Genomic DNA, 23,167 nt, shown 5'->3' with positions numbered 1-23,167 from the left:
GTTCTTTTCAGCCTTCTCCCAAGGCCTTTAACTTTGCAAGAACTGCAACTTTCTAAGTGGAGGCAAATATCACTCCCTGTAGATGAGGTTGCACAGCCCTTTTGCAATATCTGTAATACTCTGTTTTCAGCTGTGTATAGTTTTGCCAAACTGTAACCACTTCTGCTAAAATATCCTCTACCAGTGTCTGTGCTTCTGCGTGACTTGAGATAAATTGATTAGTTGCTTTTTGGGGAGCTGAATTTCAGCCAAGATGATTCAGCTGTTCCTGAGAATTAGGCTGGGAAAATGGTTTTACCTTTGTCCCTGTTGAAATTCTCTGGTAACCAACTTTTTACTAAATCTCTTATGATTCTGTACTTTGAAGCACAAACTTGACACTTGGCCAGGGCATGCCCTTAGGAAAAGGCGTGTGCCTCTTGCCATTCCTTTGAAAAATCGGCCTAAAACTGGCCAAGTTATGAACCAACAAATACCATTGGCATATACTCCTTGCATTTAATTCCCTCTTGACTGTGTGTCAGAAACAGTCCTGGAATAAGGGCCAACTGGAAAGGCAAGGGCAGAAAGGGTTCATCATTGAAAGCAAGGCTGCGGAGACTTTCCATAATAGAGAAATCTTTATTAATAGCCAGAATCTCACTGTTTCTTTGCTGTCTGGAATGATCTGTGAAACCTCTGACTGCTTTGCTGCTCTTCCAGCTTAGCCAGTTTGTACCACATAGAGGAATATGATATTCTATGATTACAGCCTTAGTTCAGGTGTTGTGAATCTATTAGTCATAACCCATGCAGGTGTCAGTACACCACCACGCAGAAAAATTCTTATCTGTAGAATTTAACACTAAATGAGCTGCACAGAACTCCTTCCCCCATCTGCTTCCCCAGTATTAAAAGACTATGACTTAATGTCAGGCACTTGTGTTAGAATCTAGCAGAATTAAGGATGCCTGGTTGGTTTTTGTTTTACTTTTTCTGTGTCTGAGGCAAAGTATATCCATGCAGTGAGTAGCCTGCTGCACAGTAATGCTGCTGTAGTGCGTTGGACTGCAAGTCACTCAGCAAAGATGCTTCTCGGAAGCTTGTAGAGGCTTCAGATGTCTTCATCGTGTCTCTGGGGAGCGAAGCAAAGAGATAATGGAGGCCACTGATCCGTGCTGGTTAGCACAACTCCTCCTTTTTTTTCCTCTCTCTCCCTTTCTCTCTCCCCATCCTTCAGTGACAGCACCCCAGCGAAAGCAAATAAAAGCCCCTCGCCTCCACCAGATGGATCTCCCATCACCAGCCCTGAGACCAAGACTGTCAACCATGAGCTGGAACCGTCTACTTTGGAAGCGCCTGGGGCAAGCATCCCAAAGTCACCGTCTCAGGTAGCGTCCCCATGACATTGACTATGTCTCTGCAGTATAACCACTGATGGCACAAGCTCCGTGAGTCAAAGACATCCATCAGTTGCTTTTTTGGACTTCTTCCTGCTACTGACCGTAGAAAATATGACATGACAGTTGTTCTCCTTCACTGGTTCCTGAGTGGTTCCTGAGAATGCAAGTTGCTCATTGGTCATCTCTATATCATATAGGGAATGTGAGTAACAGATTTTACAGTCCAGTAGGATGGCCAAGAAGATCTAGGGAGGATGGAGTTGTAGCTAGGTGAGGAAGTTTGTTCTTTACATTTGAATTAACCTGTGGAGTTCAGTGGTCCAGTTTCTTCCCAAGAATTTGCATAACTGAGGAAGGTTCAAAGAAAAAAAAGTTTAATATTGATAAGGAGAACATACGTACTTTACACGATGATTTACTTTAGTATCAAGATAAAATATTATGCTAAAAATAAAGGCATTATATTCTTATGCTGTGAAGAAATTAGGTGGGTGCCAGGAAGAAGACTGTCTGTTATACAGAGTCTGATACCTTCCATGTGACCTTTGTTAGTTCTTTCCTCACGCAGGAGACACCCAGTGGCATTATTAAAATAGCAGATGCAGCTCCTGCTGCTCAGCATAGCTGTTTTAATTTGGGATTTAAGGAAAATAAAACATTTACTTCCTCTTCCCATCCCTGTATTTCATGGTGGGGGAAAAGCTTAGTAGGAAAAAAATAGTAACTACACCAAATTTATGTCTGGTGCCAATCCTTGCATTTCAGTAAGTGGGACACCAGGGAGGAGTCTTTCAGGAAGAATTAAAGCTGAGAGGGGTTCTGGCCAAACTGGTAAGAGAAAACCTAGCGCTTCTAAAAAGAGATGGATGCAACACAGAACTGCCGTGCTGCTGTCACACGTAGCAGTGTGATTCCAAATCCAGGCTTGTGGTGTAGGCTGTCTCCTGTTTCTGGATAGTCTCTCACAATATTTTTTTCCTCCACTGCATTTTTGATTTTCAGGATTATCTAGGGACAAAAAGGGGATGTTTGTACATTGGCAAAAGGGTCTTTTCCAGCCCTGTGAGATGTATGGATGCCTGGCAGTGTCTTTTCAGGACTTCTCCAGGGTCTCTGCACTGCTCAGCATTGCACAGCCTAGAGCGGCTTCGCCACCACCCTGGCTAGAACCTTGAAGGAGGGTATGTGTATGGGGAAAGAGGATAGTGCATATCTATCCACAGTTGCCTTCCTGCCTTTTCCAGAGATTGCCATAACTTGATTGAAACCTGGAACAAGAGAGAGTACAGATTTATTGAGCTGTTCACTGCAGACTTCACTCACCCTGCCTGTGGACTTGTCTTGCTGAGTTTAGCTTCTTCCCTTTCCTTTAAATAGCTCACATAAGCCTTGTTTTTGCCAGGCTGCAAGTGCTTGCTCATTCACTTGCTGCCTTCCTGCCCGCAGGAATGGGGCTGGAGGCACCCCTTGTTGAGCACGCAGAATATTCCAGCGCAGCCCTGGCTGGAACCTCAGATGGGCCACAGGCAAGACTGAAACGGCATTTGCAGCTAATGCTGCCACCACCTGGCAGCTCTTTCCTAATCTACATTTAATTCATTCTCCCGGTCCTAAGAGGTGGAGTCTGGCTCCAGAGGGAGGGAAGACAAGGACTGGGCTTTCATACCCAGAGCCAAGCCCGGTGTCTGTATGGATAAAGTCTAGAAACTGAGTGCTTGTCAGCTTGCCAGCACACTGGAAAGCACAAATGTCTGCTCTCCCAACGGTGCTCAACTTTATTGCTTAAAGCTTCGCACATGTCATTACTTTTGACCTATGGGTAAGTGATTTGTTCTAGGGTCCTCCGAAGGAAGCTAGGGGCCATGTCCTCTAGGGAACGATGGAGCAAAAAGCAACAAGCAAGTAAAATTCTCTGGCCTCTTCCTGTCTGAAATACTAATGCAAACAATAAGCAAAGGTTGTGGAGAGAAAGGCAGCAAAACAGGGAGACCAGATAAATACTAACTAAATTTTGAACTGTTCCCTATGCCAAAAAAATTAGCTCTTTTACTGTCCTTTAATTCTCAAAAATAGGCTATTTCTGTCTTTTGGAAGAAGTGACTGCTATCGGCACTGAGTAATAGCATGATGATACAGGAGTTCAGGGGTCTGCGAAATTTCAAAGCTCAGACTTTTGCTCTCAGTTACACCACTGAAACACTGTAATGGCACTTTGGAAATCAGTGCAACTGTGATGAAGTTAGACAGATAAAACTCTGTGGGATCCATGTCAGCAGAAAGATTTTAGAGGATTTTTTTTATTCTAGGCAGCAAAGTTGTTTGTGCTTGATGAATTTCCAGGTATAACCCAACAACAGGGTGCAATCATGTTGCCTTTGAGATGTGGTTTTAGACTGCTGTTGAAGGTAATGCTGTGGAAGTGGTGGTCTCCAAGGCACTAATGCATTGGAAGGAAGGAGACTATTTTAGAGAAGTAAATAGCAGAAGGGTCAGGATCTCTTTTACGTTAGAGTTTGTAATTGGAGCCTCCCATTTCTGCAGATGGTGGCTCTGTTCTGAGAATAGCTTTTCCCTGAAATTTCTGGTCCCTTCTTGAGACTAGCAAGCAGGGGATTTTCAGGAAGGGATTGTTCTCAGAGAATGCGGACATACCGCCTTCTGCAAACAGTGAAAAGTTGGAAGTGAACACACTACTTTCATTATTTCCCTAGCCAGCTATTCAGTGGAAAATGTGTGTTTGCATACTCGCTCACACTCTCTAAAGTAGGTTAACCCCATAGAAAACTGAACATATCCGAAGCAATCTGAATAAATGCCTTGTAGACCTCTGTTATATGCTGGAGGAATGTGAACACAGGACTAGGAGCTGGGGATTGCTGTGTTTCAGACCTGAGTCTGACACTGATATACTGGGTGCCTGTTGTCGGGTCTGAGTCTTGCTGCATTGGGATCCTAGGTATGATAAGAAGATCAAGTAACTTTAAAACATCATTGTAAATGGAAAGCATTGTCATTGCCGAGCATTGCTGTGGTGCTGGGAACTTCTATGGCTGCTTTATTCCAACACAGCAGCAGCTCCCCAAAGTTTGATTTGATCTAGAAGTGATAACTGAGCTTTGGGTGCAGGAAAACATAAACAGAGTGTGGACAGTTTGATTTAGGGAGGGTCTACCACAGATTCCCATGGGGTTGTGGATGCAGTGTCAGGCTGAGGCTTTTAGCATGATGGTGGGTATTAGGATGGGTTAAGAGTTACAGGGTCAGATTTTGTTATGCATTCTCTGGGATCTCCCGTTGGGAAACACAGTTTCATTAGTGTCAATGTTCATTGGTGAAACTGAGAGCAGAGTTGGGCCCACAGCAGTCATGGCTTCTCCGGAGTTTGAATTGTTCTTACCTAAAGCTGAGAAGTGGTAAAATGCCATCAAGAGCTGCTTCAGACCGTTCTTATGGTGCTCTGATAACCAGTGCACCAGCAAACCAGTACTGGGCAGATCAGAGTCTGTCCTCATGGTCCCCTACCCATGATAGGACAAATTGAGCCTGATCTATCATTCTCCTAGGTATGGTAAGTATGGCAAAGGGAGGCAGTGATGGCCTGTTCTATTGAATCGTGTTCTCAGTAATTGATCTGCTCCCTTCCTAGTGGTTCTTTTGAAGGTTGCACATGCTTTAATTATGTATGCATGTCCTGTCAATGCATATTAATTGTGTTACGCTTCTCCTCTGCAGAGGGAAACTTGCCCATGGCTGAAGTGTAACTAATGATGCCAAACCTTCTCTGGAGGCGTGTGGTTGTTTTTTTGTTTTGTTTCAATTCAGCCCTTCACCCTCCCTCCCTCTCTCTTCAGATGGAATTGATTGGACCCTGCTATGTGCCTGTGGTTGTGATTTCCCTCACCTTCAGTTTTTGTGGCTAACCTGGTTCCTGTCTCTGGTTTTTTTGGGTGTCGCCGTCTGTGCTGTGGCCGTGTGCTCACTTGCATGCAGTTGAGGAAAGGGCCTCCGGTGCCTCCGCCTCCAAAAGTCACCCCCTCCAAGGAGATCAAGCAGGAGAACATCATCAGTCTGTTTGATGACAATTTTGTCCCTGAGATAAGTGTGACAACCCCTTCGCAGGTTAGCTGCTATGCCCTGCCTTACATTTTTCTGCCTCTGAACTTTTCCTTTTGACCTTTTTTCTCTTTGGAGGTGTCAAGCCATGAAACCTGGTCAGGTGAAGGAAGAAGGAAAGCTCAGGACTGGACCTTGGAAGGCAAAAGGATAGATAGGAGGCCATCTTAGAGGGCAGGGTGGCTGGAAGGCAGCTTTGACCAACACATTGCCTTTTGAGAGCTTTGATTCGTAGAAGAAACAGGAGAGAGATAAATGGTGAAAAAGCCAGAAAGTAATCACTGTATTTATTCAGCAGCAATCCACATAGATTATGGCTCCCCTCACATCCTATGGTATGCTCTCTCCAGACCCGCTCATCCTGGGTGTGGGTGAGGCATGTGTTTTCTGCTCTTGTACATCCTCAAACGCTGATCCTAACATCTGTGCCAGTTCCTGGGAGAAGGCAGTTTCGTGGTCTCTATGCCTTCACACATGGGCTTTGTGATAACGTTTAAAGCCCACACCAGCACAGGAAAGGCAAACAGAAATTGCGTGAAGTTATCTTTGCAGAGAATAGGTGCCTCCAGTTTAGACGAGCAGGACTGTGTCTGCTGTGAATTCAGGACTGCTGACACAGTCTGTCACTCTTCACCAGCCAGCGGTTCCCATCAGAATATTTTTCTTGTGGCACCTTTTAAAGCCCTGAAAAAAGAAAAAACATTTTCAGATTATATATTTTCTTCTTCACTTTCCTTTTGATTTACATCACTGCAAGAGAGGATGCCCAGGTGGGGATCTTGGTGTTGGATGTAGGAGAATGGCAGTCCTTATGTATATAGGAGCCTGACCAGATTTCTGGCTGTATCTCGAGACACCTGCATCTACTTTTTTTTTTTAATATATATACATAAATATTTTTTTTTCTGAATGCATGTTAAAGCAAAAAGTAGTTTCTCTATCAGTGCTCATCTGTGACTCATTTCCTAACTTTTCCTTGCATCAAGATGCTCCATTGCCTCTGGTTTGCCACCTTCCACCCAGCTGCTGAGTAGCAGAGGTGGAGTGGGGAGGGAAGGAAGTCTATGTCAGGTTTTGCATTGCAATAAATAATGCTTACAGAACAGAGAGATAATTTGATAGCAGTGCTGGAAGCGGGGGGACCACAGGCAGCTGAGCAACTTTCTATCATTCTCTGTGCTCCCTTCTCCTGTATCATAATGGACAGATCTGTCTGCCCCATGGTTTGTATCACGTGTTTCCATGTGAACGCCAGCCCTTAGCCAGACGCACTCCTCTACACCTGATCAGTGTCCTGACCCAGGATGGGATCTCCTGTGACATTCAATCAGATGGGAGTTCTGAGGGAGGCCTCTGGTTGCCAGAACAATCTTCACTGAAGCACCAAAGCCACTAGCATTCAGCGCGTTGCCCAGGGCCGTTCCTGGCAGATGTCTTGGCTCCAATGAGCTGTCTTGTGGGAGATCTGGGTAAATGCAAGGGACGATAGCCCTTCTGTGTAAGTCTTAAATGGCAGGTAAGATTATTCTATGACTGGAGCCTTTGGTGTCTCACCACCAAACAAAACTAAAGACTTGGGTTTGAGCCTCTTCCATGCCCTGAATATGCTGGAGGAGTGTACTAGAATACAAGTTGGTTTTGGCATACTGGACAGGGTTTATTATTGTGAGATGGGAGAGTTTGCTTCCTTGTCCTCATGCCTGCCAAACTCAAAAAGAGATGCTCATAAGTGGGAGAAAAATCTGTAAGAGAATTGGAGTAAGAGGTAGTTAGAGGAGGTGAAGATGATGGTGGCGTGGGTTGTGCGCAGAGGACTTTCTCTCTTGAATGGTGTTTTCCAGGAGTTTTGCCATGGTGGGACTATGAGACCAACCTGCCAGACTTGGCGTATTGTTGGAAAGGTAGCTAAAGCAGTAGGGCCAGCAAGCTTGGGAGGTCGGTGGAAATGAGGGCAAATCTTCCTGGGCTTTCCTGGAGAGAGCAGCTTCCTCTGAAGATGCGCGTTAAACAGTCAAAGGGAGTTACTTTGCAGACTTCGAAGAGAGTAGCAAAGCCTTTCAAACTTACGCTTTGTTAGAAGACTCATGTGTGCGTGTTTCTCGGATGTCCTGATGGAAAGCATTGGAAACAGCATTTTTTGGATTGGGGAGTGATTCAAATCCTTCAGGTCGGGTGAGGTGCCATATTCTGTGTTTCTGTCTCGGGAGGCAGGGGGTAATTAGGAGCTTTGGGAGTTAGCTCTGAGGTCCCACAGACTTGCCTTTCAGAAGCTTGAGTGTTTCTCTGCCTGGATTCGTGTTGCTGTGATAAGTTGTACGGGTGGTGGCTCTTCTGCATGTGGCTGACCTGTCCTGGGCCTGCAGTACAAATGCAGCTGGATGATGTATAGGGAATAGATGTAAATAGAAGAGAAGCCCTTCTGGGTCAACAGTGGCAGCAACCCTTTTGACTGCAACAGGTCAGGTGCTTACACCATGTCAGCTCATTCAGCCAGGTGAGAAGATGAATGAGTCCTGTGGCAAAGAAAGGTTTGGTTTACAGTGGCACCCGTGCAGTCTGCCTGTGATTATAGGCACCGAGCAGTCAGGAGTCACATCACGTTGTTTGCATTGCCATCATGTCTTCTGCGCTTGCAGCCTTAGCTTCTGGATATCACATACCCTTCCTCTACTCTGTGTGTGTGTGTGTGTGTGTCTAATGCTCGTACTGCTTTTCTTCCTCACTGCTGCCAAGTTTGATGCCCCTGGGCCCTTCCAGGAGGGAGCCAGCCTGTTGGATCTGGATTTTGATCCCATTAAACCAGATGCCACTGTGGGGAAGACCCCCACACCCGCCTCCCAGGTTGGTTGATATCACCATTCCTTCTCTCTTTGTAACTGACTTGTTGCCAAGTGTGGCGTGACCTCCACCCACATGAATGATAACGTGGACCTGAGCTGTGGGTGGCTGGCCTGGGTGCGCAGACCTGTGCCTTCCAGATGGGTACCTTGGTTTTCTCTGCTGGATTCGTAAGTCCAGTGGGAATCAGGTGGCTGTTAGCCAGGCTGCAGTCTGGCACTGTGTGTTTGTGGGACGCCTGTCCTTAGTTCTGATGATCTACTAATTGACAACTCGTTCAACTTAATGTATGTAGCTCCCTAGATTATCATCCTCTGCATGCTATATGGATTTAAACTGTTACTCTATGGATGGGAATTCAGCCTCTGTTCTGTGCTCTGCTATAAATTGTTCTCAAAGGGATTTGTAATAAACAGACTCTGATAATCTGCAGTTACTTAAGGTGAATAAAGCTGTAGAAGGATATTCCAGTGATGTGAAGCCCTTCTTTTTCTGGGTATAACATAGCCTCTGTTCATAATTAAGAAGTAGGTTCCTCTCTGACCATAGTGCTGTGCAGTGCGGTATCAAAAAGGAAGATGCCTAATTCTGGTCTGTACCTGGTCCTGTCCACTGTCAGAGGCAGGTGGATTGCGCTTCATTTTATCTCTTAAGTGGCTGGAGGCTTTGAAGTGCATCCTGAATTTGGCTGTTGTCCTCACCGAGACTTTCTGTTTTGTATATATGAAATGGTTATTTTTTGCCTGTGGTTGCCATTAAAATTTGTAATAAACATAGCTGGGATGTTTACATATTTGTTCGGGATGTTTACAGTATTTCTCCAGTATCATCCTGTCAAGTAGGCCTGTATGACATGGATTTTTGTAGCAGTAAGACCTTTCTTGTTAGGCAGATCAAACATTAGGCATCTGATTTTTCTAAATTAAAATACTGTAGCTGCAAAATACGAGTTATTATCATATTTTGATACATGCCAATATGGCAAGCTACCACTTTCTGGAACGTTAAGTGGGCAGAATGGCATTTCGTGTCTGCTTGCCTGACAGAACAAACTGCATGCCAGGATAAGCTTGCTTTTTTTTTTTTAAATTTATTTACTGGGATTTTTTTTTTTTTCTGAACTATCAGTTATAGCTTGGATAATTGAGTATACTGGCATAGGATACGAGTATAAATTTGACTTAAAATGGAATTATTTGTTACCCTTCCAGCAAGCAACAAATTACACTGAGTGGCTTTTTCAGAACTGCTCAGCAATAGCCTATTTGGTGTTCTAATGTATTTATTATTAGCTTCAGAAGTCACTAGAAGAAAGAGTCTGAAATCAATACTTTATAATGGTAACCACAGTACAAAACCTAGTGAAAACCACCTTGTTTTCAAAGCAGTCGAATTTATTTCCTATAGGGTGAGCACTATGGTAAAGAGGTTAAGATATTTCACTACTGGTCCAAAGACACCAGTTGAAATCTTGTTCTGAAATCATGCTAACTCTGTTGGGTGTGGATATATGGGAGCATATTTAACCCTAATCGACCACAAACTCCTGAGGGTTTTTTTTCTGGCTGTGTTGTCTGCCACTGATAACTTAATGTGGCTTGGCTGTCGCCCTTCTTACCAGAGGTAGAACAAACCCTTGCTCAAATGCCTTGCTACTTAAATTTGAATATGCAGTGGGGAAGGGTGTATAAATTCAGGTACTAAAAAAAAATGTTTTTAAAACTTGTAGAGATAAGCGCTGTTGAATGTTTATGTCTGCTTCAGTCTGATCAGCATCTGTAATGTTTGTACTCACTGAAATAATCACGTATAAACATGTTTTATTTTTGTTGCTCTTTGACATGCTTAGTCTTTACCTTGGGATTTATGGGAGGTAAGAACTTCATACGTCTTCCATCTCTCATCATGTACTGTGCATGTGCCAGTGCCATCTCTGTGTGCATATCTGTCTCCTTTCCCTTGCTGCTTTTCATTTCTGCACACCCCAAGCCAAAGTTGCTCCGTGTGCGGCGGAACCCACTTTTGCACCTTCTGTGAAGCCCCAGAGGCAGCCACGTTTGCAAGTCAGGTCTGGTACTCTGAAACTTATGCCTCCACCAGCAGACAACCCCATTGCCTTTCCCTGCTGACTCACTCATCTTTCCCTTGGCATGATGCTGTGATGTTCTCACACGTAATCCCACTGTGGCATCATCCTCACCCTCCGCTCCCCAGTGTTTCCTAAACTCTGTACATCCTTGGTCTTGTGTACAATGCATAAATGTCTCAGCTGCCCCTTGTCCTTACTGCCTGTACCATTGGGTATCCATACATGTTTGAGATTATCTGTAGCGTTTTGCTGTTCGTTGTCCATCGTTGCCAGGAAGACTGATGTGAAATAGGTCAGCCTGTGTCTACATTCAAAGTTAAATGCAGGCCCAAGACGTACCTGGCATCTGCCTCAACCTCAGCTTTGGAGCTTCCTGACAAGGGAGACCCTACACATGCTCTGCATCTGAACCAAAGTCAGACCCTCATTTGTGCCTTCTAGATATATCAGGCCTGGGAAGGTCTCAGGTTGCTGTGGGTTAGCCCATTGGGAGATATTTCAGGCACAACTTCTTTTGAGCCCCTCTGGACAAACAGCCAGCAGTATGGATGGAAAACTCTTGGTCTGGGCACTCAAGCCTGCTACTTCAGCTGGCTGTATCCCATAGTGTAGCTGTAAGAACACGCCCTTGGCTGGCGCTGGGAATCGAGTCCTGCCAACCTTTCCCTTCTCAAGGACCAGATCACCACCTAGAGTCAGTACTTGGGAGGACATGATTTACCCCTTGCTGAGAGCCTGGCCCAAGCACTCACTGTGTCCACTGCTCTCCTTCACATGAGCTTGGCTCATGTCAAGAAACATGTTTCGCTTGTGTGTTTTATCAGCCATCAGTGTTCAACATCTGTCATTCTGTATGTGCATTGTCAATCTGTCGTAGTAAGGAAGAAAAGAAGCCTCTGGTTTTGCCAGGAAAGATCTCATGCGTTTCAAGCGGATGGGCAGGGGTGAAGTATGACTGTATCGGATCGAGCTGTGCTTACAGTCGGGGGTGTAAAAAGTGTTTTGGGCCATTTGTCCCATTCTGGAAACTGATTTAGAATCATAGAATTTTTGAGTTGGAAGGAATCTTAAAGATCATCTAGTTCCAACCACCCTGCCCTGGGCAGGAACACTTTCCATTAGACCAGGTTGCTCAAAGCCCCATCCAATCTGGCCTTGAACACTTCCAGGGATGGGGCATCCACAACTTCCCTGGGCAGCCCAAAGGACAGTTTAATCAACCAGGGAGTGCTTCTAGACAAGATGTTCTCACCATGCCAATTCTCACCTTGGCATACCATACATGGTTTAAGAGCAGAGCTCCCAGTAGCTGGGGAATCCTCCTCTTGCTCTTCAAGCCTTCTGCAGTGTTTTTGCTATAATGTTGTTAGCTGTTATGAGAGGACACTTGTTGCATGTCATGAGGTTAACAACTGCATTAGGAACTTGGATACAGGAGAACTTGCTTAGTTTTGCAGACTGGGAAACTTGTATTTGGTGTGTATGACGCTGTTGTTGGAATAAGCAAAGCTTTCAAACCTGGCAACAGTAGTGAGCGATTCTCTCTATTCCTGCTATAGTATCTTTTCACGAGTGTGAATGTTTTTATAGGCCTTGGGATGCCTACAGGTACATAAAATAAAACATAGCTGACATGAAAATGCCCTTTGAAATCCAGGGGATTCATTTAGATTCAGTTTCTCTGGTTGTTGAATACTGTTTTTGCAAATTAGCTGCTTTTAGAAAAGGAGCTCACCTTGAGCTCCTTTTCACTTGTCCACATAAAAACCGTTCAACGCCAGATAGAGGTAGACAGACATCTGTTCCAGTTTCACTGAATCCAAATAAAAAACAACCTGGGAGTCAATCTAATTAACCAGGGGAAGCCTTTGTAGCACTTCATATGCATACATTTACTTTAGCACCACCAAAGCTTCTGTGGGAATGCTCTGCAGGATGGGAACAGCTCTGCTGTTTGTAATATCCTCCGACAATGTAGGCCTTCGGCCACAGTGATGGGGAGACATGAGGAAGGAGGTGCTAGAGGAAAGCATGTGCTAAATGGCACTATTGAAGCAGCTGAAGGTAAAGTAACGTCTTTTTGTTAAATCAAGGATTTATTTCTTCATTACTGCTGCTGTTATTAGAAAACTACTTGGAGCATTGTTCCAGTGCTTGGCTAGCAGCCAGATGGGTGTGAAGTTAAAGGTTACCACGGTCATTTCTTTACACTGGGCTTTTGAAGGATTGGGACTATGAGAAGTGCAACATTGAGAAATCTGGACAATGCCTTGTTTTGAATGTGGTTGTATTCAAGAGTATATATGTTTACCAAGTGTGTGAGGCATGTTGGCATGCTTAAGCTGGTTTATTCACGTGTATTAAAAACAGGAAATCTATGTATAGTGATCTCTATTGTGCAAGTATAAAGTGAGTGTCTGGCAAGATTCTGCAAAGAGGCGTGTGTGCTATCTGGTATAGAGAACAAATGGATATAGACCAACCATGAAGACACTTGGCTGCAAATTAGACCCCTGAGATTCTTGTCAGGACTCTTCCCAGCTGCTGCCTGGCCAATCTCCTAAGGGGCTGCTCTGCAGCATTGATGCTACCAGATCCAACTTAACTTCCTGCGTTGCTGCAGTTTCTGGGAGGGCCAAATGAGCATCTTTAATTTTGTGTTAAAACAGAGTTAGCCTGACTTCAGGCAAGGGAGAATAAAAACCACTGGAAGTGTATCAGAGATGTTTGGTTGGTCTTCTGCTATGCAGAGAAAAACCTGTCCCCAGGCTTCCTAGAACAGCCTCTGCCAGGCAGTGATTTTTAGGTGATGCTGAATCTTTCTCCCTGGTGGTGGCAGCTTTTGTGCATTAGAAACTCCCTTCTCCACCAACAAAAATGTGTGCGTGTGTGCACACGCCATGCAGAATATTCATAGCAAATTCTTACGAATAGAATATTCACAACAGAACCCAAATTTGTGACTCTCTGGACCTCTTCAAAATCAAATTGGGTGAAAGTTAGCATAGTTTTCAGTTCAGTTTGATTCAGTGCTAATGTCGTGAAGATCCTGGGTCCAGACTAAGTTCCATATCTGGACACATTATTACCATGCTCTTCTGTTTCTGGCAGTATGCAAAGGAGGCTTAAATATTCCTTGATTGTTGGTCCTTGGAAGTAGCCTATTGAGAGATTCTTGTCCCTTGGCATGCAAGCAGACTTGTATTCACATATAAGTGGGCAATCTATATGTAGTAAGAGGTACTATGCATGTGTAAAGTAAGTCTCCGATTTAGACAGTAAAAGAAAGAAGCACACGAGACTTCTGGCATTTCACTGATTTCCTCTGGAGTATTGTCTGCTGTGTGGCTGGAGTGAGGGAATGTAGGCTTCACTGTGATTTTGCTCGGTGTCAGAGAGAGAGAGACACAAGCCTAGCAAGACCCTGAGGTTTCTCACCTATTTGTCAGCAGATGGCAGCAGTCAACAGCATAGAGCACTTGGACAGACTGAGCTGCACTTTTCTGCACACACATGTAGCTGTAATGAGCGTAACTCTCCACCTGGATGGCTTTTGTATTGCAGCCTGCAGAAGCAGCCCATGCAGGAGCTGAAGCAGCTGGATCAGAAGCAGCAGCTGGAGCAGAAGCATCTAAAGCTGAAGCCGATTCAGGATCGGTAAGGACCTCAACGGACAGCAGTCCCTTCTGTCCATCTCATCCCTTTGTAATACAGCAGATGTGGGAGGCTGGACTAGGAAAAGAGATGTGTGGCTGCTTGGAAAAACATGTCCCCACCACCATAGCAGTTACAATGCTCTTATTGAGAGGCCAGACAGCTGTTGCATTTTGTCTGTGTAATGCTTAGGGAGAGGCTGTGTTGGAAGATCCACAAAAAGAACTGTCCCTTCACCCATGTTGTGAAGCCAGCCTACAGCCCACGCTGTGCTAAGCTTGTATGGCCTGCTGGAGTCTTCCTTGCTCACCACTTACTTTACCTACCATGTCTTCTGGCCTCTTCCTGTGTCTCCTGAGTATCCAGGGTTCCTCTTTTTCTCCTGACATTGCCACCTTTTTAGGGGACTGGAGTAGGTCCCATCTCATGGCCACTTGGTTCCTATAGGCTGTCACATTAGAGTTGTCTATTCCACGAGGGCTCTACAAGAACTGCATCGTCACCACAGTGAATGGGAAATGCCTGGCATTACGGTCCCAGAAAAACTCTAAATTGTCTCTGCCCTTCTGCAGCCTTAGGCAAAGGAAAGCAGTGGCCATCTCTCCTGCCTTTTCACTGCTGCCTCTTCTATGCTTTAGGGTGTTTTTGTCACTGACTGTTGTGCTGGGAAAGCCTGCCCAAGCCGTGGGTAGGGTTGGGGTGTGGATCCTCCAGGCTGGACTTGGTGCTGTAATTTTGGATTCTGTTTTCTCAATGGCTTTTTTCCTTCCCTGGCTGCTGCCGCCTAGCAGAGCTCTCTGCCCGCTGTCGTTGTGGAAACTTTCCCTGCTACTGTCAATGGCACTGTGGAAGGAGGTGCTTCTTCTGAAAGATCTGACATGCCTCCAGGATTTCTGTTCAAGGTGAGTGCATGGTGGTGGGACACAGAGTTCCTGGTGATTTTCCTGTAATGCATCAACTACTTTTGTTCAGCGTAACCGGGGGCTATGCCTCATTGAGAGGGAGAAAGGAAGTTGAAGGAGATACACCTTCCTGTCCAGCATCCCAGCTTCATGTAGTTCCAGATGCTTGAAAGGACTGTATAAGTGCATCAGTGTCTAAAAGTCTGGCTGTGCTATATAGGAAAAAAAACTCCTCTGTGCTGCAGTTATTTCTGTCTCAGGTGGTGTGGTAGTGTCAGTCACAGACAAGAAATGGTGCTCCAAACTGAAAAGGTTAAACTTTAATGCAAATAGCAAAAGAAGAATTGAAAACACCAGTAGGGACAGAGAACTTAATGCTTGGGGAAATTAGGAAGCCAGGATGACCAGAGAAAAATACAGAATTAGATAGAAAAGTATGGTGACTATTCTGAATATGCCAAAGATCACTTGCAGCTTGTTTCGAAGGTGTGGAGGAAGGAATGATTCTGGATGAGGACAGGCCACAAATTTAACATGCATAATGGAATATGGTAGCAAGACAGCACAGATGCATCATGCCCTGAAAGTGAGAAATAAGTCTGTTTTTTTGTTTGTTTAACCTGCTATAGGAATGCTTTTTCTTCTGCTTTAATCATGTCCATGCATTTTTTTTTTTTTTCTGAGAGATCTACTAAAAGCAGAATGACAAAACCCTGAAGAACAATAGCAGGCTCGTCACATTGTCACTGGTTACACACAGCACTGTAGTGTTTGAAGAGCTGTGGTATGACGTAGAAAAGCTGTAATGCAAATGTTAATAGGAATTAGGCTGAATACCAATGAGAAAACATGGCAGGATATGAACACTCGAAGATCCAAACTGATACTCTTCCCTATGTTTCCTCTCCCTGCTTGCCGTGACAGATATGGGAGGCTACAATCCCTAATACTTCTGCAGTGCAGCTGCCAAAAACAATACAGGGTGCCATTCGAGTGAATGAATACAGGTTTTCTACCTTGTGAGGTTTTTAGGCCCATACCATGGGAATTTCAACCCTCCTAAGGAAGGATGGGGAGGTGCTGATGCATAACAAGTTGAATGAGACTCACCAGAATGCCCCTGTGGCAAAGGCAAGCTGCGTGTCGGGCTGTATGAACAAGCATGTAGCCATTAGATTAAGAGAAGTGGTTATTTATTTGTGATCCAAGCTTGCCCTGCCTCGAGCAGCACGTTGGATCAGGTGGCCTGCAAAGGTGCCTTCCAACCTGAATCATCAAGTGAATGAATGAAGTGGAAAGCCTTGTCACCCTTTACGGAGCTGGGTGAGAGAAGGCTGGCGTCACCCAAGCTCTCCTCTTCTCTCCCCATAGGTCCAGGCCATGCACGATTACATGGCCACTGACAGTGACGAGCTGCAGCTGAAGGCTGGGGATGTGGTGCTTGTGATTCCATTTGAGAACCCTGAGGAGCAGGTGAGTGGAGAAGACAGGGTGTGAGCCTGGGTCGGGAGGAGCCAAGGGGATTTCCAGAGCTGCTTCTTCCTCCACTAACAGTTGGCTGGTTGGATGCAGAGCCATCAGTTTGTGGCTGGGAGCTGGCGGGAGAGCCGATCGTTCTTGAGCTTGAGGTTGGCTTCCTGCAACAGAGGAAGCTCTGCTTGTGATTGGAAAGCAGAGACATTATTCTGCGTAAAGCATGTGAACTACTCATGGCTTCCTGTCCCTACCAGGGCATTTGAGCCAATGTAATGGCTTCCTTGATCAGGGAGCCTGACAGGGCCTATACTTTGCCTCCTTACTGCTCCTGAACTTGATGCACATTCCCTGTGACCACTGCAGTGCAGACTGCGGCATTGGCAGGAGTGACCCACAGCTTAAGATGTTTTTCTTCCCTTTTGAGAAATGCTGGAGGTCTGAGAAAGCAGCTTGCCGTGGATGATGTCTCACACTTCAGCATAGCAATGCCTGTTTCCAAAAGACAGCGTTTGGTCAGGAGATGGCAGCAGAACCAAAGGCTGGAGCAGGTTGCTCAGCCCCAGAGAAAGGTCTTCCTGTCCATCTCCAACCTGAATTTAATTGGTGATGTTTTTCTTTAATCTGAGCTATTTCTAGAAGCCTTGAGTTAATCCTCCTCACTTGCTGTGTTTGAGGGCTTCCAGCTGATACAGTCTGCAGCAGTTTTACTACTTTGGCTGAGGGAAGTTGTGATTTTATAAAATTCATGCTCGTGTCTCCAGGTTTTTGTTTGGAAAAGGAAGGGAATTCTCCAAATTGATTCAGTAGTCACCAGCTCATAGGGTTTGGCCAAGCCCAGACACAATCTGGATTCCACAATGGGTAAAGGGAAGGTGATGTAGCTCACTGGCCACAGAAGGTTTGGATGCTCTTTGTGGCTCAGCTGTTGGCTTTGTGGATTAGAGAGGCAGATCTTGCTGCTGCTTGTGAAATGGGAGCGATAATGTGCTGGCAGTTCCCGCAGAGCTGGGTGCTCTGGGCGGAAGGGTTATATGGGGAAGAGGCAGTGATTCCTTCTGGAGACAACCCTCTTGAGTGGGACTGCTCTGCACAAGCATTTGTGAGCATTTCTTTCTCAGAAAGCTTTCTGGATAGGAAATGAGTGGCAGCTCCCCTAGTTTCTGTGGTAGGAGATGGCATTTGTGGAGCAGAGTTTTTCAATGCCGTATGTTTGCACTCTAGCTGGATGTGGGTGCAACAGCCATGAACTCGAGACTCTCCAAGCTGCAGAGGGTGAGCTCTGAGTGTTGCTAACATGGTGCTGTAGCTGCACTGAAGCCCTCTAACCCTCCTACAGCATATCCTGTGCTACAGCTCGTTTCCCTAACCCCAGCCATACCCAGCCAGCAAACACTGGCTGTTAACATGTGCATGAACTGTGCACGTGAGTGGAGGAAGCTTAGGATAATAGGCTGTGATCTGTGTCCCCATCATGTAGCTTAGGTGTCAGTTTGTGGGTACATCAGCCAGGCCTGGATTCATCTCTCTTGATAGATAAGGGGGTTGAGGGCAGCAACACTTGAAAGCTGGCACCTCAAGTGACGTGGTTCAATATTTGGCCAGGGTCAATCTGGGTCCTCGTGTCTAATCCCTACAGCTGAGGAGACCCTTTGTAGCAGGATGCAGTGGGAGTGATGCATGCTGTATGGCACAGACGCTATGTGGATGAGCTTTTGTGCTTGCTGTGCTGTGAGCTGGAAGCTGCCTTCCAGACACTTGGGCCCAGCATCTTCTGCCTAGTCGTTTGTCTTCCTGATTTATGGCATGTCAGTTGTTCTTCAGCCCTTGCAGCTGGCTGCTGCAGATGGGCTCCCATCTCATGCCGTTCCCATGACATCTCCTGAATGCTCAAATCTAAGGTAGCAGCAAGGGCTAATTGATCCTGCAAGGCACCCAGTACAGCCTGCAAGGAGCAGGGAACTCGGGTACAGTGGTTGGACTGAGGTACAGTGGTTGGACAGCCACATGAAACGTGCAGAAAACAGGACAAGAGAGCAGAATCTGCAAAATAGCAGTGGAAAGCAATACGTGCCCCATGGATCATCCCTGGCAAGGGCTGCATCAGTCCTGAATTGTGCAGGTATGTTTTTAAAGAACAAGTTTCAAGGGAGGCATTGCTTGCCCTTGGGTAAATACCCAGGTAATTCCTGCCAGTTCCAGGAAAGGAGAATTGTCAGAACAACTATGTGAGCTGCACACACACATGCCTCATTTCCCAATGGCTTAGAGCATCTGTATGCCTGAGCATTTCTGTCCTGACAAGTTGCGTAGCTGGATGTGATGACATGTCTCTAAATGAGCCTGCTGCATGCTCATCCAGAGTGGTGGGGGGGGGGGATGCAGGGCAAGCTGTCCAAGTTTGAAGGCGGCGGTCCCCTGTGCCGTTCCATTGCCTCGTGATACAATCTTAACCCATAGGCTACCCCACTGCAAATGAATTGGCACATTTGCATGTTGAAGGGGGGCTTCCATGGTGGCAGCTCCAAGGCATGCAGTGAATTGAGTAGCTGCACATCTGAGCTACAAGTGCAGCTTTCCCACCTTGAATATTTTGTCTCCCTCATGTGCTTCAGATAGAGCGGAAATCTTGGTGCTGGACACCCTGCAGAGAACAGGGAGAGGGTAGGAAGTCTGGTTCTCATCCCGAGCAGGTTCTACCAGGCAGGACTCCCATTTGCATCCCTGCTTATAGGTCTATAGGTTTGGTGGCTAGGGAGGACCCTTGTGAAAAACCTAAAGTCTTACATCATGTGTAGCACAGGTTGGGGAGTTTTGTCAACCACATCTTGCATCGAGCCTAACAAACAGCCTGTTGGATTTTGCAAAGATGGGTTAAGCTCCTCAGCTCCCAGTTCTCATAGGCCAGATTTTCAGCATAGCACGTGAGACTCATTTTGCCTGTGTCATCTCTCTAAAATGCTAATCATCGAGGTGCCATGATCAGACCAGCGGATCAACACCTCCAAGGAATGATTTATTCTTTCCAAAGACCTGTGCCCAAGATAAATGGATGAATTACATTGTGGAGAATGCTAGACCCCCTCGTATTTAGGTAGTGAAAGGTGTTGTAGGTGGTTCCCATCCTGTAGCTCTAGAGACATTCTTTGGCAGAATTTCTTCTGCTTCAGTGGGTGTAAATTATGACATGTTTCTGTTGCACTTGCTAATTGTTTAGAATTTCACTGTTTCTAGGCAGTCTGGGTCAGATAGGAGTTTTGGTACCGTCTCTGGTGGAATATAGCTTTTTCCCTATTTAAAAGGGAATGAAAGTATTTTTTTCCTTCTCCCCCATCCTCTTCCTGGATTGTCTCCAAGCCAACTACAAGCATGGCTTCGATATGCCTTGACATCTCCTTGGCCTGTACTCTGTAAGAAAAATCCCTGCTCGCATCTATCCCTCAGCATCTGATCTCTGCCTTCTCCTCTAGGATGAAGGATGGCTGATGGGCGTGAAGGAGTCTGACTGGATCCAGCATAAGGAACTCGACCAATGCCGAGGAGTTTTCCCAGAGAATTTCACGGAGCGGGTGCAGTGAAAGCCCAAGCCAACCAGCTGCATTTCTGCTGGAAGAAAGCAAGTTTTCTGGTAGATAATCGAAAAAGAACAGCGAAATGAAAAGAAGAGAATTTTAAAGGAACAGAAGCCTGAAAAAAATGTCATCTTTTAAGGGTGTGTTCTTCTCAAAGGACAAGGTTTCAGAAGTAAATTGAAATTCAAAGTGTTATCAAAATATATACGTATTAATAATAATAAGGCAAGTGAAATACCCTCTTCCCCCTTTGGTTTTAACAGCATTTGGATTCAGGGGACTGATGCAGAAGCAACTCGGTGTGGTTCTCTAAATACTGCATTGACTGAATTTGCGGGACATCAGTCTGATCCCTGGAAAGGCAGTATTTGTCTAATGGTTTGAGAGTAGAAGCTGCATTTGCTCTTGGGTGGGTTCATCTGTTTTGTCTTGAAGGTAGCTTGCATGGCAACCGTAAAAATTCAGCCTTCCCTACATGTTCAACCTACAGTAGGCCAAACTTTCTGTTAAGCTGTTGGAAAAAAAATATTTAGTGTATAGTGTTCACCAATACAATGTATGTGTGTGCGTGTATTTTATTTTCTTCCTTTAAAACAGTGTTACACAAACTGTGATTTTGTACATGTAATGACAGAAGAAACTACATGGAAAGCACATGGAGAAGATGAAATGTGTGCAGCTGTGCTCAGTCCAAAGTTCTTTCAAATGCGGATACCTAAATTCTCACATTAGCATTGGCCTGTGAAATGCTAGGGGGAATGGACATATTCAAGAGGAGAAATAAGACAAAACAAGCGGGTTCCATTTAGACGGCTCTGAAATTCAGGAAAGGGAATCCTCTGCCCCCGAAACCCTGTAGGCAGTTTCAGAAAAGCTTAGATTCATGTAGATGGAAGGCAGCTGTCAAATCTGGCTGGTTAGAAAATTTGCTTTTAAAGAAAGAGATAAGGGAAGAAAAATTTTCCTCTGAAAGAATGTCCAAGAAAAAAGTTTGCTTTCTGTGTTTTTAATTGGCATTGTTATTTGTGGAATTGTATTTCTTATTTTCCTTTGGAGAGTTCTCTAAGTGAAATATTGTTAGATCAGCTTTCTCCAGTGCTGTGCTGGTGATCAAGTTAACCTCTACAAAAACTGGACTCTGGAAATACTCATTTAAAATGGCTGCATGACTTTGTGATATTTTAATGCATTAGAAAGGAAGGCAAGAATATCAAAGTGTCAGTGTCAAGAAGACACTCTGCAGTCTAATACTGATGCTGAGACCTTTCCTATACCTTTCCTTTGCTCCTGTTTGTGTTTGAGTTTTGTTTTTCAGTTTAGACAAGCAGATGACAAGGCTGTTTCAAAGTGCATATTACACTTGTTAAAATAAGCCGGTCTGACCCTCCAAGACTCTGAAGTCCCACAAAGGTACTTTAAACTTTACTTGAATACTGATGCAGCTGGTAAGCAGGTCGGGCTATTATCATTTTTTATGCCCCTCTTTCCCCCCTGATCTTTTTGCCTGGAAGGGATTTTGAACAGTGAAGTTACCCCCTGCTGTAAAGGGACAGGATCACTCTGAAATAATCTTCCTAACTTTTAGGAGTTGGCTTTTGTCAGAGATGCACAGAATGCTGACACACACTACTGAAAATCCCACCTTTTCCAATCTGTTTTGATTATTTGTAGGACAAGAGGAAAAAAAAAAAACCCAAAAACATTTTAGGGCAAAAAAGGATATTTTTTTTTTTTTTAAATTTCAGTTCAGAGGGCCAGATCACATTTTGATCAGAAAATATATTCTTATAAATGCAAGAATTGCTGGTGGTCCTCCTGCTTTCAGCTTGGGAAATGATCTGTGCTAGTTATTTACAGCAATGTAACAGACATCAAAATCTGCCCTATATACCCGAATCCCTTCTCTTTTCTTTTTTTTTTTTTAATGTGCAGGAATTTATATTTTACATCACTGTTCCAAACCCAGTAGTATTTAGGAGTAACTGCTCACAGTACAGAAGGACTGGACTCCACAAGTTGTAGTATGGTGAGCCATTGCTTTAGAATACTGCCCTGTTTGACTTTATTTTTTTCTTTTTTCACCAGGTTTGTCTTTATTATCAGTTTTTTTTCCAAAATACCTATTTTTATGCATTTGTGACTTCATTACTCCTTTAAAGAATATTCATAGAAAAATATACATTTAAATATACATAGAAATATATATATTAAAAAGCGGGTTGATCCAATTAACATAATGCTGTCAGCTTAAAATGTTTATTTTTATGCAAAACCTGTGGATTATTGTTTTTTAAAAAAATGACAAGATTCTAAGTACCAGAGCTGTGATTTTTTTTTTTTTTTTTTGTCTTGCAAGTAATTGTTCTAGAGCATTTAGAAAGCTGTGCTGATATCTAATTTATTGTGGGGTTTTTGCTGTTTTTGTTGTTGTCTTCTGCTGTGTTTGAACCAGATGACTGTCCCAACAAAAATCCTTGTAAGGCCTTTTCATTTTACTGAGCTTGCAAAGCAACTATCCAGTACTGTATTGTCCCTGCAGAAGTCGTAACGCTCTGCAAAAAAGGGATGTTGTTTTCAGGTCATGTGAGAGATGCTCAAATATTGCTAGTGGGGAGGATGTTGCGTCTCTCTCTGTTTGCTTCCCCCACAACCCGAAAATCCCAGCCCCCAAGCCCCCTTGCTTAGAGCAGGTAGGGTGGGTTACCTGGATCTTGCATTGCTCACAAAGAAGTGGTGTCAGCACATCTCGGTCAAATGCAGGATCAGACCCACGGTTTATAAATTGCCTTATATGAGAGTAGGATGGCATAGCAGGAAGCTTGTAGATGGCAATATTTTTTTGGAGCTCGGAGATCTCTTATCTCCTGGGTCATGTTCAGCCCATTGTAACCAGCCACAACTCCTCTCATTTTTCAGTATTTTTACATCTGCTAAATATCTTGATTCTGGTTGGTATTACCTGGTGAAATGAACTCCCCATTTTCTTTGGTTTAGGACTGATTCAGATAGAAAGAGGGACAGTAAACTCCCAAGTAGGCTGTGCCCACAGTGGTTTTTCAGTTTGCGGGCTGAACTGAAAAATCTGGGGAAAAAATTTGTAAGGGTGACCTGAGACAATTTTTTTTTTTTTCATTTTCTCAGTGA

The 23,167-nt window shown here is 44.6% G+C and overlaps 1 protein-coding gene across 7 annotated transcripts in view; it reads left to right on the top strand.

Annotated features, from left to right (window-relative positions):
• The window catches only part of BIN1 (bridging integrator 1), a 100,560-nt gene extending 78,858 nt beyond the window's left edge, over positions 1-21,702 (top strand). For 2 of the 7 annotated variants that reach the window (XM_009887288.1, XM_009887287.1), the window contains 6 exons: positions 1,220-1,370; positions 5,373-5,501; positions 13,987-14,079; positions 14,868-14,978; positions 16,350-16,451; positions 19,922-20,668. In XM_009887288.1, coding sequence (XP_009885590.1) covers positions 1,220-1,370; positions 5,373-5,501; positions 13,987-14,079; positions 14,868-14,978; positions 16,350-16,451; positions 19,922-20,029 — 694 coding nt within the window. In that variant the 3' untranslated portion in view covers positions 20,030-20,668. Of the gene's footprint in view, positions 1-1,219; positions 1,371-5,372; positions 5,502-8,228; positions 8,337-10,182; positions 10,207-13,986; positions 14,080-14,864; positions 14,979-16,349; positions 16,452-19,921 lie in introns of all 7 variants that reach the window. The other 5 variants (XM_009887286.1, XM_009887289.1, XM_009887292.1 and 2 more) reach the window with 5 other exon arrangements.
• Positions 21,703-23,167: the final 1,465 nt, after the last annotated feature.

The sequence above is a fragment of the Charadrius vociferus genome, unplaced genomic scaffold (assembly GCF_000708025.1).
Source record: "Charadrius vociferus isolate BGI_N301 unplaced genomic scaffold, ASM70802v2 scaffold385, whole genome shotgun sequence".
Taxonomy (NCBI): domain Eukaryota; kingdom Metazoa; phylum Chordata; class Aves; order Charadriiformes; family Charadriidae; genus Charadrius; species Charadrius vociferus.
This window is presented reverse-complemented; position numbering and strand designations above follow the sequence as displayed.